Source organism: Chelonia mydas, chromosome 4 (assembly GCF_015237465.2).
Source record: "Chelonia mydas isolate rCheMyd1 chromosome 4, rCheMyd1.pri.v2, whole genome shotgun sequence".
Lineage (NCBI taxonomy): Eukaryota > Metazoa > Chordata > Testudines > Cheloniidae > Chelonia > Chelonia mydas.
In genome coordinates this window covers 90,376,699-90,390,221 of record NC_057852.1, presented here as the reverse complement: position 1 = coordinate 90,390,221, position 13,523 = coordinate 90,376,699, and the positions used below count along the sequence as shown (strand labels likewise).

Sequence of the window (13,523 nt, the reverse complement as noted above, 5' to 3'; positions counted from 1 at the left end):
TTGGATCTTGGGGAGAAGGGAAGGTGATACATACCTGGTTGGTTGAGTCTCAGACGTGTGGCCTGCTTAGAGGGCTAGAAAGAAACTGGTACAGAGAGGAGCCTGTTCTAGAAATCTAGGATATTGCTTTTTTCACTTCAACAACATGGATTGTATTTATCTGGAATTAGCTTTTACAGAGTTTTGACTAAATATGCTAGGCATACAGTTTCTTTTAATCTCATTTTATTGCTCTGTTTTAATTCTTTGGGTTTTTACCTATAGCCAAGGTGGCTTTAGACTGAGTGTCATGCAGACCATCCTGAATAATTTCAACCTCCTAAGAAGAGGTAGCGAAAGGAAGCTTATCTGGATCCTATTGCACTTGGATTTGTCTGTCAAAAAGGGCAGTGATCAACTATTAGATTCTTTGTTGAGTGATGTCTCTAGAGGTGCTTCACTTTGTGTGTGCTGGTGTACATGTGCCTGGGAGTGGAGGTCTTCGATAGCAGTGCCTGTTGGGCTCATCCCCATCACAGACTGTAAGGGCGTCTATATAGCACTGTGCGACCCAGCATCCGTCAGTTCCTTCTCAACCGTCCTTGGTCTGCGACAGAGCCTCTAGCAGATCCCTTCATCGCTCGTTGTAGTGCCTTTAGATGTTTTAGGTTTCCGTTTTAGATAGTTGTTAGCAGTTTTTTTCTCTCTTTTATTCTCCCTGGGAAAAAAAATGTCTTTCCTCCCTGTTATTTCCTAGTAGAGATTCCAGAGTCCTTCCCAATCGGGAAGTTCTCCCCTCACGGAACTATGCTCAGATCCCCTGACTTTAAGAGGTGCCTCTCTTGCCATGAGGCTATTCCCATGAGTGATGGGGATTCCCGGTGCATTTTGTGCCTGGAAGAGGGGCACATATATCAGCAGTTGCTCCCGCTGCCTTAATTTAAAGGCACAGGCCAGAAAAGACTGTGACCTCAAACTCAAGTTTAATTATGATGGAGAACACATTACGGCCCGCCTGAGATCCTTGTCCTGAGACCTCTTTTCTGCAGCACTGATTCCCCTCAACTGCCAACCCCGACTGCTCGCGCGCTGCTAAGAGAATCTGCTCTCTCCTGTCCAGAAGACAAAAAATACGTCCTGGGTTCACACTCCAAAGAGCCACCCCATCTCCCAGTGAGATCTGTGGCTGCCATGTCTTCTTCACTGAGATGTAGCTGTTCTGTCATATGAGTACCTCCGGTACTGGCACTATTGGCAGGCCCAAAGACCCTAAGAGAGCAGGACCGCATGAAAGGATTACACCATGTGAGACTGACAAGGGTAATGTGAAAACCTCCAAGTTGGCTCCGCCATCCATACTGAAACATATGGCTCTGAGTGATGAAACCACCGGCACCGCAGAGGCCCTCGGCACCAGTGAAGCTGTCAACACCATCTGGTGGACATTCGGCAAGCTACACCCTGTCTGCTGGTATTGACAAGCTTTGCACTGATGCCTCATTCTAGGACATCTCAACACATGATGCCAATGATGCTTATGCTGATACCTCAGGAGTTTAGGTTCCCGAGGGACCAGGCAGTTTCTGACACCCCGGAGTTGACTCTCCTCCAGACTGAACTACCACAGTCCACATCTCTCCCCCAGAAATGCAGCACTACCACTCTCCCTCACCTCCTAGAACTGCCCCCCTCCCGTTCTGCAGTGGGGAGGAGGAAGAGGACGACGAAGACTACTCCACTGCACTGCGCAACCTTCCATCATACCCCACAGCATGGCGCATCTTAAATCCTATACACATCCCCAATATTAGGAGTGCACAACTGAACCACGTCCTTGGTATAGGCACCTGTGGATGTCACCTAACATGCCTATTCCTCCACAATAGCCGTATTGGGACCCGTACCCTTTCCTCAACTATCCTCTCACAGGAGGGCCTTACGTAGCTGCTCTCCATCTTCCTCGGTATCCAGGTCCCTGGAGCCAGAGCTAGAATTTCTGGAGGAGCAAGAGGAGAAATGAGAGGAAGAAAGCAGACCACTGGCCAACATCTTGTTCTCTCCATATGAGGCAATCGTGCCATCGCCTCCCACTGTGGATGACTTCAGACACTTCCAAGAACTCTTTCGACACAGACAAGTGTAGCGGACACTCTGCAGATCCCATGAGAGTCTGTGAGCAACAACATAAGTTGTTAGACATCTTACAGGCCTTCACATAGGGAAGAATCATGCTTCCTGTCAACGAAGGCTTAATACACCTAGTTAAGGTAATCTGGCAGACCCCTGCATCCACACCACCAGTCTGCAAGCGGGTGGACAAAAAATATATATCCTTGCAAAAAAAAAAGGTGAGGGGTTTTATTTTTCCACCTAACCCCTAATTCCCTCATAGTTAATGCAGTGAACGAGAGAGGGAGAAAGCGTCATTCTCGGACAACCCCTGTAATAAAGAATGGAAGAGGCTAGATCTCTTCGGGTCCACACTCCTGTTCAGGATTACTACTTACAAGGTGCTTCTATAAAATATAACCATTTGAACTACTCTAAGTTCACTGACTTCCTGCAACATATCCTGAACAACAAGAAGGAGCAATTTCAGGTGCTTATAACTGAAGGACAGCCGTTGGGACGGACAGTGCTACCGGCCTCTCTGGGTGCGCCCGACACTGCAGCCCAATCCATAGCCACAGCTGTGGTCATGAGACACGCATCATGGCTACATCTATCGGGGTTCCCCAAAGAAGTTCAGACCACACTGGAGGATAGCCCGTTTGGGGGCCCCAAACTCTTCACCGAGCTTACTGATGAGTCCCTTCATTCCCTGAAGAATTCAAGGCAACACTATGCTCCCTCAGCATTTATTCACCAAAACAAAGACAAAGTAGATGTCAAACTACTGCTAGTTCTCGTCCTCCACTTTTTGGCCCCTAACGATACTACAACACACAACGGAGATGCCAGAGACCCCCCTCCTAAACATAAACAGGGCCCAGCTCAGTCAACTGCTCTTCATCCTTCCACCTCCAAGCAGCAGTTTTGAAAGTTACGTCGAGACCCTGAGAGCTCTCCGCCTGAATCAAATGCAGCAACCATCCATATTATCTCACCAGTTTGGCAGCCATTTGACCCCGTTCTACCCAGCATGGCAGACAATCACCTCCAACAAGTGGGGGTTGGAAATTATAGACAAGGGTTACTCCATTCCATTCCTCTCCCTCCCATACACCCATCCCCCTTTCCATCCCTCTTCAGGGACCTTTCTCACAACCATCTCTTATGGGAGGAATTAAGCCACCTTCTGCAACTGGGAGCCATAGAACCAGTCCCGTTACATCACAGAGGGAAAGGCTTTTATTCCAACTACTTCATAATAAAAAAGAAAAACAGCAAATGGAGACCTATCCTCGATTTGAAGTACCTCAATAAGTTAACAAACTCCAGTTCTTCAAGATAGTCGCATTAGTAATTGATAATCCCAGCTTTGCAGCATGGGACTGGCTCTCAACCCTCGATCTCCAAGATGCATATTTCCACATCTCTATACACCCTTTAGACAGACGGTTTCTCAGATTTGCCCTACAGTTGGACCATTATCAATACAAGGTACTATCCTTTGGCCTCTCTACAGCTCCCAGAATTTTTTCCAAGGTTTTAGCAGCTGTGGGAATACACCTCTGGAAACAATAAGGAGTCATGATATTTCCTTATCTCAACAACTGCCTAATAAAGGCCTCCTTTCAACATGATGCACTCCAGGCCATAGGAGAGACAATGAACCTCCAGTCTAGGCCTTGAAACAAACACGCAAAAATCAGTCCTGACGCTAATACAACTGGAATTTATCAGAGCACAGTTGGACACAATAGAGGTCAAAGCCTTCCTTCCAACTCACAGATTCGACTCAATTGTCAGTTTAATTTCCAAGGTGCAAACCAGTCCACAGATCTCTGCCAGAACTCGCAGGCAACTACTAGGTAATATGGCAGCAATTACATTCATTGTCAAACACTCCAGATTGCCTATGCACTGCCTCCAGAACTGGCTTCCAACGGTCTACTTACCACACAGACACAACCTGAATAAATCGCTGTTGGTACCACTCAAGATCAAACTCTAATTAGAAGAATGGTGGACAAATCACCAGAATGTCTGCAGGGGGGAGTCCCCTTTTTCCAGCCTCCTCTTCAATTGCTCCTGACGACAGCTCCCTCCTTGGTTGGGGTGCACATTTACAGAACCACACAATACAGGGCGAATGGTCCCTTCAGAATCTATGCCCCACATCGATCTTCTAGAGCTACGTGCAGTCTGCAGTGCATGCCTCCACTTTCTTCCATTAATCAAGAACACATGCATCAGAGTATTGACGGGCAAATGTCTCTTGCATGTTTTACATCAATAGGTTAAGGGGGATCCAGGTCTTAGACCCTGTGCACTGAAGCCATAAGGTTGTGGAACAGGTGTATCTGACACAGTATCCATATCTTTGCCGTGTACATACTTGGTCACCAGAACGCCACAGCAGACTCCCCAAGTGAGAAGTCCTCACAAGATCACAAGTGGGAGATACAGCCGATTTTCAACCAGTGGGGGTTTTCGAGCAAGACCTGTTCGCCACACCCGACGATGCCAAATGCTCACATTTTGTCATGAGGGTGGGCCTTGGCCATCAATCCCTCGGAGACACCTACCTTATTGCATGGAACACATCTCTTCTCTATGCCTTTCCACCCTTTCCCTTTCTTTTCAGGGTACTGCACAAAATACAAGTAGAACAGGGCAGAGTCATTCTGATAGCTCCGAACTGGCCTTGACAGATATGGTACCCTTATCTCATGTGCATGGCAGTCTGTCCTCCTATAACCCTTCACCCAGAGCCACACCTCTCTCAGCATGCAGGCACAATTCTCCACCCCAACCTGGAAATTCTTCACCTGAAGGCCTGACTCCTGGTTTCAGCTCCTGAGATGACCTGCTTTATGGACATACAAGAAATCCAACCACTCGCCAGACTTACCTACACAAATGGAAAAGATTCTAGACCAGTGTGACACTATGCATACTTCAGCGCTTCATGCTCCTCTGCCACCCATTCTGGACTACATTCTTGAACTCAAGAAGTCCGGACAATCTCTGAGCTCTATTTGCACACACCTGGCTGCCATCACCACCTTCCACTGCAGAGTCAAAAGACTATTCTGTTTTTACCATCCCATGCCAAAATGATTTCTAAGGCCCTCCAAAATATCCTGAGGTTCGAGATCCAACCCCGTCTTGGGACCTTAGCTTAGTCCTATGCTGCTTCACCAACTCCCCATTTGAACTCATGGCCTCCTGGTCCTATATCCACCTGTCCATGCAAATGCCTTTCTCATAGCAATCACATCTGCTTAATGAGTAGGTGAGATAGGCGCCCTCATGGCGCACCTCCCATGTGCAGTCTTCTACAAGGATAAGGTCACATTACGACCCAACCTGAAATTCTTACCCAAAGTCTTATCGTCCTTTCACTTGAACCAACCGCTCCACCTTTCATCATTCTTCCCCAAGCTATATGAAAACCAACATGAGGCAATGCTACACACTCTGGAAGTAAGGAGAGCCTTAGCCTTCTACCTCAAATGACCTGAATCATTCAGACAATCACTGTGCTTATTCCTTTCTACGACTGAAAGGTCAAAAGGATCTGCCATGTCAAAGGAAAGATTTTCAAAATGGATGTCTCAGTGCATTCATTTTTGCGATCGACAACATAATCTACAGACCTCAGCAGGAACTCAAACATATTATACCTGATTGCTGTCCTCCTCAATAGCCTTCCTGAATAATGGACATTTGTGAGGCTACCACTTGGGCTTCATCGGACATATTCATACAACATTATGCGATCACCCATGACGCACTATCCAATACATTACAAGGACCCACCGTCCTATCCTTACTCTTCAGTACTGCTCCGAAGCCTCAACCTTCCAACACTGCTAAAGTGAAGCACCCATAGGGACACCACTCGAAGAAGAAGAGAGGGTTACTCACCTTGTGCAGTAACTGAGTTTCTTCGAGATGTTTGTCTCTGTGAGTGCGCCACTACCTGCCCTCCTCTGCTCTGCTTTGAAGTTCAAACAAGGACCCGGCAGTGGCGAAGAAACAGGGTGGTTAGGTTGCACCATGCTGTATAGATGCTGATCACAGCGTGTGACAGGGAGGAGCGCATATGCGGACCAACGGACGCTGCTACCAAAGAGCTCCAATCCCAGGCACAGGAGTGCAGGGGATGCCAGCACATCTAAAGTGGAGCACCCATAGGGTGACACATTTCGAAAAACCTCAGTTACTGCATAGAGTAGCTAACTCTCTCATCCTCTACGTGAGGGATGAAGTCCTACAAGCACATAGGAAGTCCTACAAGCACATAGCCTAATGACTACAGATGGAAACCAGGTGTAAAGTGACAGGGGAATTCCTAGCTTGCCAGTGGAGCACACAGGATTTATTCCTAGCCTGGAAGGTCCCAACATATTGGACCATTCAAATTGTGATTTTTGTTTTGCATGTAGAAAAGCTGGTTTTGGTCATGTTTAGAATTTTTCATACACCTCTACCCCAATATAACGCGACCCGATATAAAACCAATTTGGATATAACGCGGTAAAGCAGTGCTCCGGGGGGGCGGGCTGTGTGCTCTGGCGGATCAGCGCGTCAGCTTGTCTGGCTCCAACACGCTGCTCTGAGTGGCGTGTTAAGGGTGCCCTGGCCGGGGCCGAGGGGTTGGATAAGGGGCAGAGGGTCTCGGGGGGCAGTCAGGGAGCGGGGGCGAAGGGGGGGTTGGATGTTTCGGAGGTTCTGGGGCCGGGGCGGTCAGGGGACGGGGGCGTTGGATAGGGCGTGGGAGTCCCGGGGGGGCGGGGGTGTGGATAGGTGTCGGGGCAGTCAGGGGAGGGGGGGTTGGATGGGTCGGGGGTTCTGAGGGGTCAGTCAGGGGGCGGGAAGTGACTATTAATAGAGGAAATGCTCGAGGCCAAAGCAAGTTCGATATAATGCGGTTTCACCTATAACGCGGTAAGATTTTTTGGGTCCTGAGGACCGCGCTATCTCTGGGTAGAGGTGTAGTTCCTGCTGAATCCTTTGTCATCTGCATTTGGTAGTACGATCTCGAACTGTCAAATAAGAGGGATAAAAAAATAGTGTCAACTTTGAAACCTCTCTGGAATATTTTTAAAATAATTTTTTATAGCTCTTTTTGGCAAATACAGAATATGAAAAAGGTGTGATGAAAAAGGTTTTGGCCTTTATTTTTTAAACTTGAAAGCATAGCAAGCATTTGACTTCTTATGTTAAACTCATCAGAGGTAACATTCCATATTCCAACGTTAACTCTTTACATTAGACTTTAATCAGCAATTTTTTGATCTTGGGAACTAGATTTCAGGTAGGGGAAAATCCACTAAATTATATTTTATTTTTCTCTGGCTTTGTTTTGTTTTTTTTTGCTACAAAGTGGCAAAAAAGTTACGCTCTTTGAACTGTGCTGAACTTCTCTATTTCAAGGGTGTCTTCGGTGAGGTAATTATTATGCACTCATTTCAAATTTGGTACTTAATTTCTCTCTTTTCAGACCTGGCTTACCCATTTTAATGCCAGTAAGATATTTTTGTGATTTTAGACATGGGGTGAAATTTCAGTTTATAATTTATAATATTTGAAGCACATAGAAATATAATTTATATTCAAGAAGTATATTCATAATCTCAACCTACAATGTTATCAATTTCAAAATTTTTTTTTAATATAAGACATTTAAAACATTTTACTCTTTTTAATAGAAGGGATATATACTTTAAAATAGATGATCTAGACAGATGTTATATAAGCTTTCCATAAGCTCTATCAGTGTTTCTCAATTCTAACCTGAAACAACCTTTTTATTCCAGAGCTGAGCCTCTCATAACTAGACTGACTAGTCATGTTTAGTTTTTGAGACATGGGCTAAATTTATTCAGAATTAGAACACACTTCCACTTTAGGCCAAATCAAGATTGAAATTGTGAACTAGAAAAGTAATGTGAACTATCCACCAGGTCTTTCTTAATTCTTAAGAAATAATTGCTAATTAATTAATAATGTTAAATAATTAGCGTTTCTAATGCTGTATACACTGGACAGGTTGGGAAATGTCTGAAGTGCTGTACCACACTGATGTGTGCCCCACTGCAGCTCCACTCCACAAGGGCCTAATGTGCTCTTTGAATTTATTCAGCCCTATCTCCTGTATAGTATTGTTAACCTAGGCTGCCCTCTCTCAGTATGACATGTTTTGGAAACTGTGGGTTGATATTTGCAGAATTTTCTGCTTAAATTCATGTGACATTTGATGTGGGAGAGTTTGATTGGTCAGCTTTTTTTTTCCCATCAGCGGAATGGCTGTGATGTGAGGAAATATGTAGTGGAATAGAAGTTTGGTTATGGACATTTTCCCTTCACAGCATCTCATAGTAGAGTGGAAATTGAGGGGGTAAACTCATTAATTTCAAATCTGTTATACTCTCTCTGCAATTGGGATTCAGCAAAGTTTCTTTTTCTAGCAAAATTACTTCACCTTATTCTGGTGTTGGGCACCAAAGAGGAATGAGAGTGTGTTGTGAATTCAACACAATAAGTACCTTGTGTGTTTCATGTAGCTTATTAAGTACTACCCCATACTCCTCAAACTGGTCATGGAACAGTCTGATTTAAGCCTTAATCAATTCCCTATCTATTGTTTTTTGTATAGGTATGTTGTAATTGTAGGTTTTATTTTGAGCCATAGTGTGAATGTGCATATGCTTTTAAATAAATGGGTTTTTTTTAGATTTAAAATAGTGTCTCCCACAACATAAGACCATGCTTTATATCAATTTGTATACTCCCTCATCTTTGGTTGTAACTACAGTTACGTTTTCATAATGCAAAACATTTAGAGGAACATTGTTAGTCAACCCAATTGTATTACTTAGCAATGAATCATTACTGTGAGTTAACCAATGGTAGTTATTGTTGTCCCATATTTTGACAGAGGAAATATTTTAACGTATTGTGGAGAAACAGATGACATTCCTTGGCTTCCTTTATCATTTCTCCATTTGTTAAAGTGCTGTGTAATATTTTGGGAATTAGTATTCTGTAACTTCCAAGGAAATACTTCAAATTTTACCCAAGATTTAACTGCCAATAACAGTCCTAATTTTACTGCTCCACAGCAGTAAAATATAGAGACCCATAGTGAGACTTGGCAGTACTTGTTCCGGTGTTGATATTCTCCCCCCCAACACACACACATACACACAAGTCATCCTCCGGCCTGGAGTAGTCAGATGCAGTGGTCCTATTAAAGAAATGGCTGCTGGACACATTGTGGCAAATCAGTCTTCTCTCATTCAAATTCTCACTTCATTGAGATGTGGGGAATCTGTGGAGCTGGGTTCTAATGCGTGTAGAAGGCACTTTCCCTGCACAGCCTCCCCAAATCCTTCCTCATTAGTGGAGCCACATGGATTCTTCTGTACACAGGGTCCCCTGACCACGAAGGAAAAGTCAGCAATATTTTGCTTTAGAATAGACTGAAAATGTGGAGCTTTAGTTTTTGCTTTAACTTAATGGCTTCTAAGTTCTAATTCCTTTTGGCTAGGTACTGACTCAAAAAGTTGGGTATATCAGTCTGTAGTTTTCTTTCAGGATCTTAATTTGTAAAGATCTCCCCTTTATTTTCTGAGCTATGGAAACTAAGAATTCATATGACACGTTCCTATTCAATCAATTTATCTTCTTTGAACAGCATAGGTGTCAAATTGCACCTATGACACTGCATCTGTTTTTTTTAACCAAGTAATAAATAATACTTAGCTCTTACATAGAGCTTTTTCATAAGCAGATCTCAAAGCAAGGAGAAAGTAGATTGGATACATATTATTGGCAGCGGGTGCATAAGAAGATAATGTTAAAATCTGTTGTGTTTTCTGTTGGACTAAACTCAAATAGGTATTACTATCAACTTCTTATTTCATGGAACACTTCATTGACTTTGTGTGTGTTTTTAGGAGGACAGGAACATGTTACAGTACACGTTTAAACTAAGATGTTATGAAGCCTTACCAAAGTTAAATATTTTACAGGATCTTATATATTTTATAGTAACTTTTACAGTGCATTGAGGCCTCCTATATCCTTAGTTTCTTCCTTCGTGGCTGTTACTGCATGTCATCACTAAGACTTACTGAAGATTTCACTGAACATGCTCAAATGCTTTTTAACACGTCAGAGGTGCTGATAAGAAATAGCCAGTATGTTCTTTCAAAAACCTCATTTATAAAGTGTGCGCTCAAAACTGTACAACTATAACGTACCATCCAGATGAGGATTAAGTATAATAAATTTTCACTACTTATGATTTTCATACAGAGTTTGTTATTGCATAAAAAACTGTGCATATATTTAATAAGATGCTGCTAACGTCTCCTTTTTCCCAACCCAATACACCCTTATGTCAAAATATCAAAGACTTCAGATCTAAAATTACAGCAATCCTTATATTCTATCCCTTAGGTTAAGCAACTTTAATGTCTTTTTAACATACATTGTAGATGGTATTTATGAATTCTGACAAATACGTTAAGTTTGGTTTGCCATTTGTCATGTAAATGTTAGAACGTGTGGTGTCCTCGTCGTCCCCCCCCGGCTGCTTTAACGTTTCACTGGCATGTGAAAGTGTGAAAGATTTTTCTTTTCTTCTCATCAGTGATGAAGAACGATACAGGTACAGAGAATATGCCGAAAGAGGCTATGAGCGTCACAGAACAAGCAGAGAGAAAGAGGAACGACACAGAGAAAGGAGACATAGAGAAAAAGAAGAGACTCGACACAAATCATCTCGAAGGTTTGATCTTTAATAGTGTAGAAAAATGACAGTTGGAGTATCATGAAAAGGTTGCAAAGATCCTGATGTGCTGCCTGCAGCAAATCTGCCATGTAAAAGATGTGTAGCTGACAGGAGATGTTGGTCCAGGGTTACTGTGTAATGTCTCTACCAGCTTCAGCAGGGGCAGTGTGTAAAATCCTTTGTCTGGACCTTACTGGTATACTTTGTATAAGGAGCATAAGTGAGGGGGGAGTAACAAAAACATTAAAAGAATCACAGTAGGGACTTTCTTAAGCTGTAAGAATAAAGCCTTGTAGTTAGAATATGTAGAGGGGAGAGGATTTATCATTCCTAGTTTAAAAAAAAAAAAAAAGTGTGGATGCATATAAACCATTTATTAAAAATGAAGCTTGAGTGTGATGCACATTTATGTTCTGATGATCACTTCCTAGTCTTATTTGTCCACATTTTCAAGTACTGCACATGACATTAAAACTGCAGGTGTCAGTTCTCTTGTATGAGAACTCTGCCTCTTGCTTCCTTATGTTATGTTTGAGGGCCTGTTTAATAGTGGAGTATGCATCTGTCTGAGCATTTTCCTCTCTTTGTCTTAGTAACAGCAGGCGTCGTCATGACAGTGAAGAAGGGGACAGCCACAGGAGGCACAAACACAAAAAATCCAAAAGAAGCAAAGAAGGAAAAGAAGCTAGTGGTGAACCTGCCCCTGAACAGGAAACCACTGAAGCTGCTCCAGTGGAATAGGCATGTGTGATATTTGCCTACTTGCATATACTAGTGCCAGAAATAGATTACTATAAATCTTGTTATTTTTCTGGGTATTAAAGAAATTTTGCTCTTAATCTTGTTCTGTTAGTACAAAATATAAGGTTAATTTGTTTTTTGAAAATAAAAGAGTGAATTTTTCATGTTAAGTTAAGATTCATGGATTGACTTTGTCTTATTTTTAAGATACTATAAGACAAAGTGCAGTGGTGGCTTCTGAGGTCTAGAGGGTGGTGCTGTTGCAGTACTGTACAGGAAACCTACACCCAAAATACTGGACCCAGTCTCTTGTTGCCTAAGCCAGTAGGAACTATGGAAGTTTATTCTTCTCCTGAGTGGAGGTTGGTTTGCGTTCACGTTACTGCATACTAATACCTACTAATACATCCGTAACAGTGCTAATGGATCTCTGAAGTTTATATAATGAACTCAAAGGGCAAAGCTAAACAGCTCATCCTTTTGTGTGCCATAGGAGAAGAGTGAGAGGCATTTGAGAAACTTTTGCTGGAAGTTATGGCAAAAACATTAAATATGCACATTATTTTTCATGTGATCGGAGAGTATGACCATTATTTATATTACATATAAAATGTTAAAACCTTTAACACAACTTTCAAATGTACGAGTGAGTTCAGGAAGATGATTTAAGTAGCTCATAGGATTGGAGGTTAGATAACCAGTTAATAGAAACCAAAAGTAGTTATCCATCAGTCCTGCTGCTCTGACCTATGTAAAATGAAGTTGGTCTTAGCATATTTTCGAGAGACAGCTGTCCACATCGCAATAAAAATTAATGGCCTGATCCTTTTCCCCTTTAAAGTTAATGGGAAAGTGCATCTGACTTCAAAATATCAATAATTTCCATAGAGGCCCCTACAATCGTTTAAGCAAAGAAAATAAACTATCTTCTCACTTTTGGACATATTCCCTCCAGAAAAGGTTTGAGTCTAGCAAAATTTACACTGCCACTATCCAAGTGGATAATTCCTAGCCAATCTGGCAATACTTCATATTTAAACATTATTTATCCATGAATTTTAAAAAATTAAGTCCTAATCTTGCTGGGTTAATCAGAAACCTTGGGAAAAATTATAGTTACTTTTTTTCTGGTTTTCTTGAAGGAAAGAACATGTCTGTACAATAGTTATGTTTATTTTTAGTAAGAAATAAAATCTCATTCACAGTATTACATCCTAACAAGCAAAATATTCGAAAGTCTTGAAAATATCAGCATCATACTGACCATGAAAAGGAACATTATTTGATCAAAGTGCTTTTCACATGTTGGGTAGAAACAGTCAATTGATTTACAAAAATATTTCAAGTTTATCATTTCAAGAGACTGCCACATATTTTTCCAAGTTACATATCCATAACTTTTTTTCTAAATTGAAAACGGTAGTGAACAGAATTGCTGCTGCTTCTTAATGGACTTTGATTATTAACATGAATCAAATATAAAAATACAAACTTAAAACACATGAGAATTGTACCCTGATATATAATTTCAGTAGCTTTGTTTTTTTCTTAAGTGCGTGTTACTCTGACAGGCGCCATGTTTTCTCAAGACTATCTTGACATGCAAACTTACAATTCACGAACTTTTTTTTATTTACAAATATACAGTCGACCAAAAAACTGTAGGAAAACTGATGTCCATAGTAAATAGCTTGTTTTCTGTGTCAAATGATATGTCATTTTTCCATGAATACTTGTTTTATAAAAAAGTGCCAGGCCAGGACATAAGAGTGAGAGTAATTTTTCCTTTCAGTTCTTTGAGCATCCTTGCCAAACAGGCATGCATCATTCCTGATGTATTCCTGCCGTTGACAGCAAGGAGGATATCACCGCACCTGGAAAATTAAAAATG

At 42.1% G+C, this 13,523-nt stretch overlaps 2 protein-coding genes across 30 annotated transcripts in view; one reads left to right on the top strand and one right to left on the bottom strand.

Moving 5' to 3' along the window:
- The window catches only part of FIP1L1 (factor interacting with PAPOLA and CPSF1), a 70,195-nt gene extending 58,388 nt beyond the window's left edge, over positions 1 to 11,807 (top strand). For all 25 annotated transcript variants that reach the window (XM_043544381.1, XM_043544379.1, XM_043544380.1 and 22 more), the window contains 2 exons: positions 10,751 to 10,888; positions 11,485 to 11,807. In XM_043544381.1, the coding sequence (XP_043400316.1) occupies positions 10,751 to 10,888; positions 11,485 to 11,632 (286 nt within the window). In that variant the 3' untranslated portion in view covers positions 11,633 to 11,807. The remainder of the gene's footprint in view (positions 1 to 10,750; positions 10,889 to 11,484) is intronic.
- Positions 11,808 to 12,785: 978 nt separating this feature from the next.
- Positions 12,786 to 13,523, bottom strand: part of LNX1 (ligand of numb-protein X 1) — a 190,323-nt gene continuing 189,585 nt past the window's right edge. For all 5 annotated transcript variants that reach the window (XM_027833221.3, XM_043544363.1, XM_043544365.1 and 2 more), the window contains one exon: positions 12,786 to 13,506. In XM_027833221.3, the coding sequence (XP_027689022.1) occupies positions 13,371 to 13,506 (136 nt within the window). In that variant the 3' untranslated portion in view covers positions 12,786 to 13,370. The remainder of the gene's footprint in view (positions 13,507 to 13,523) is intronic.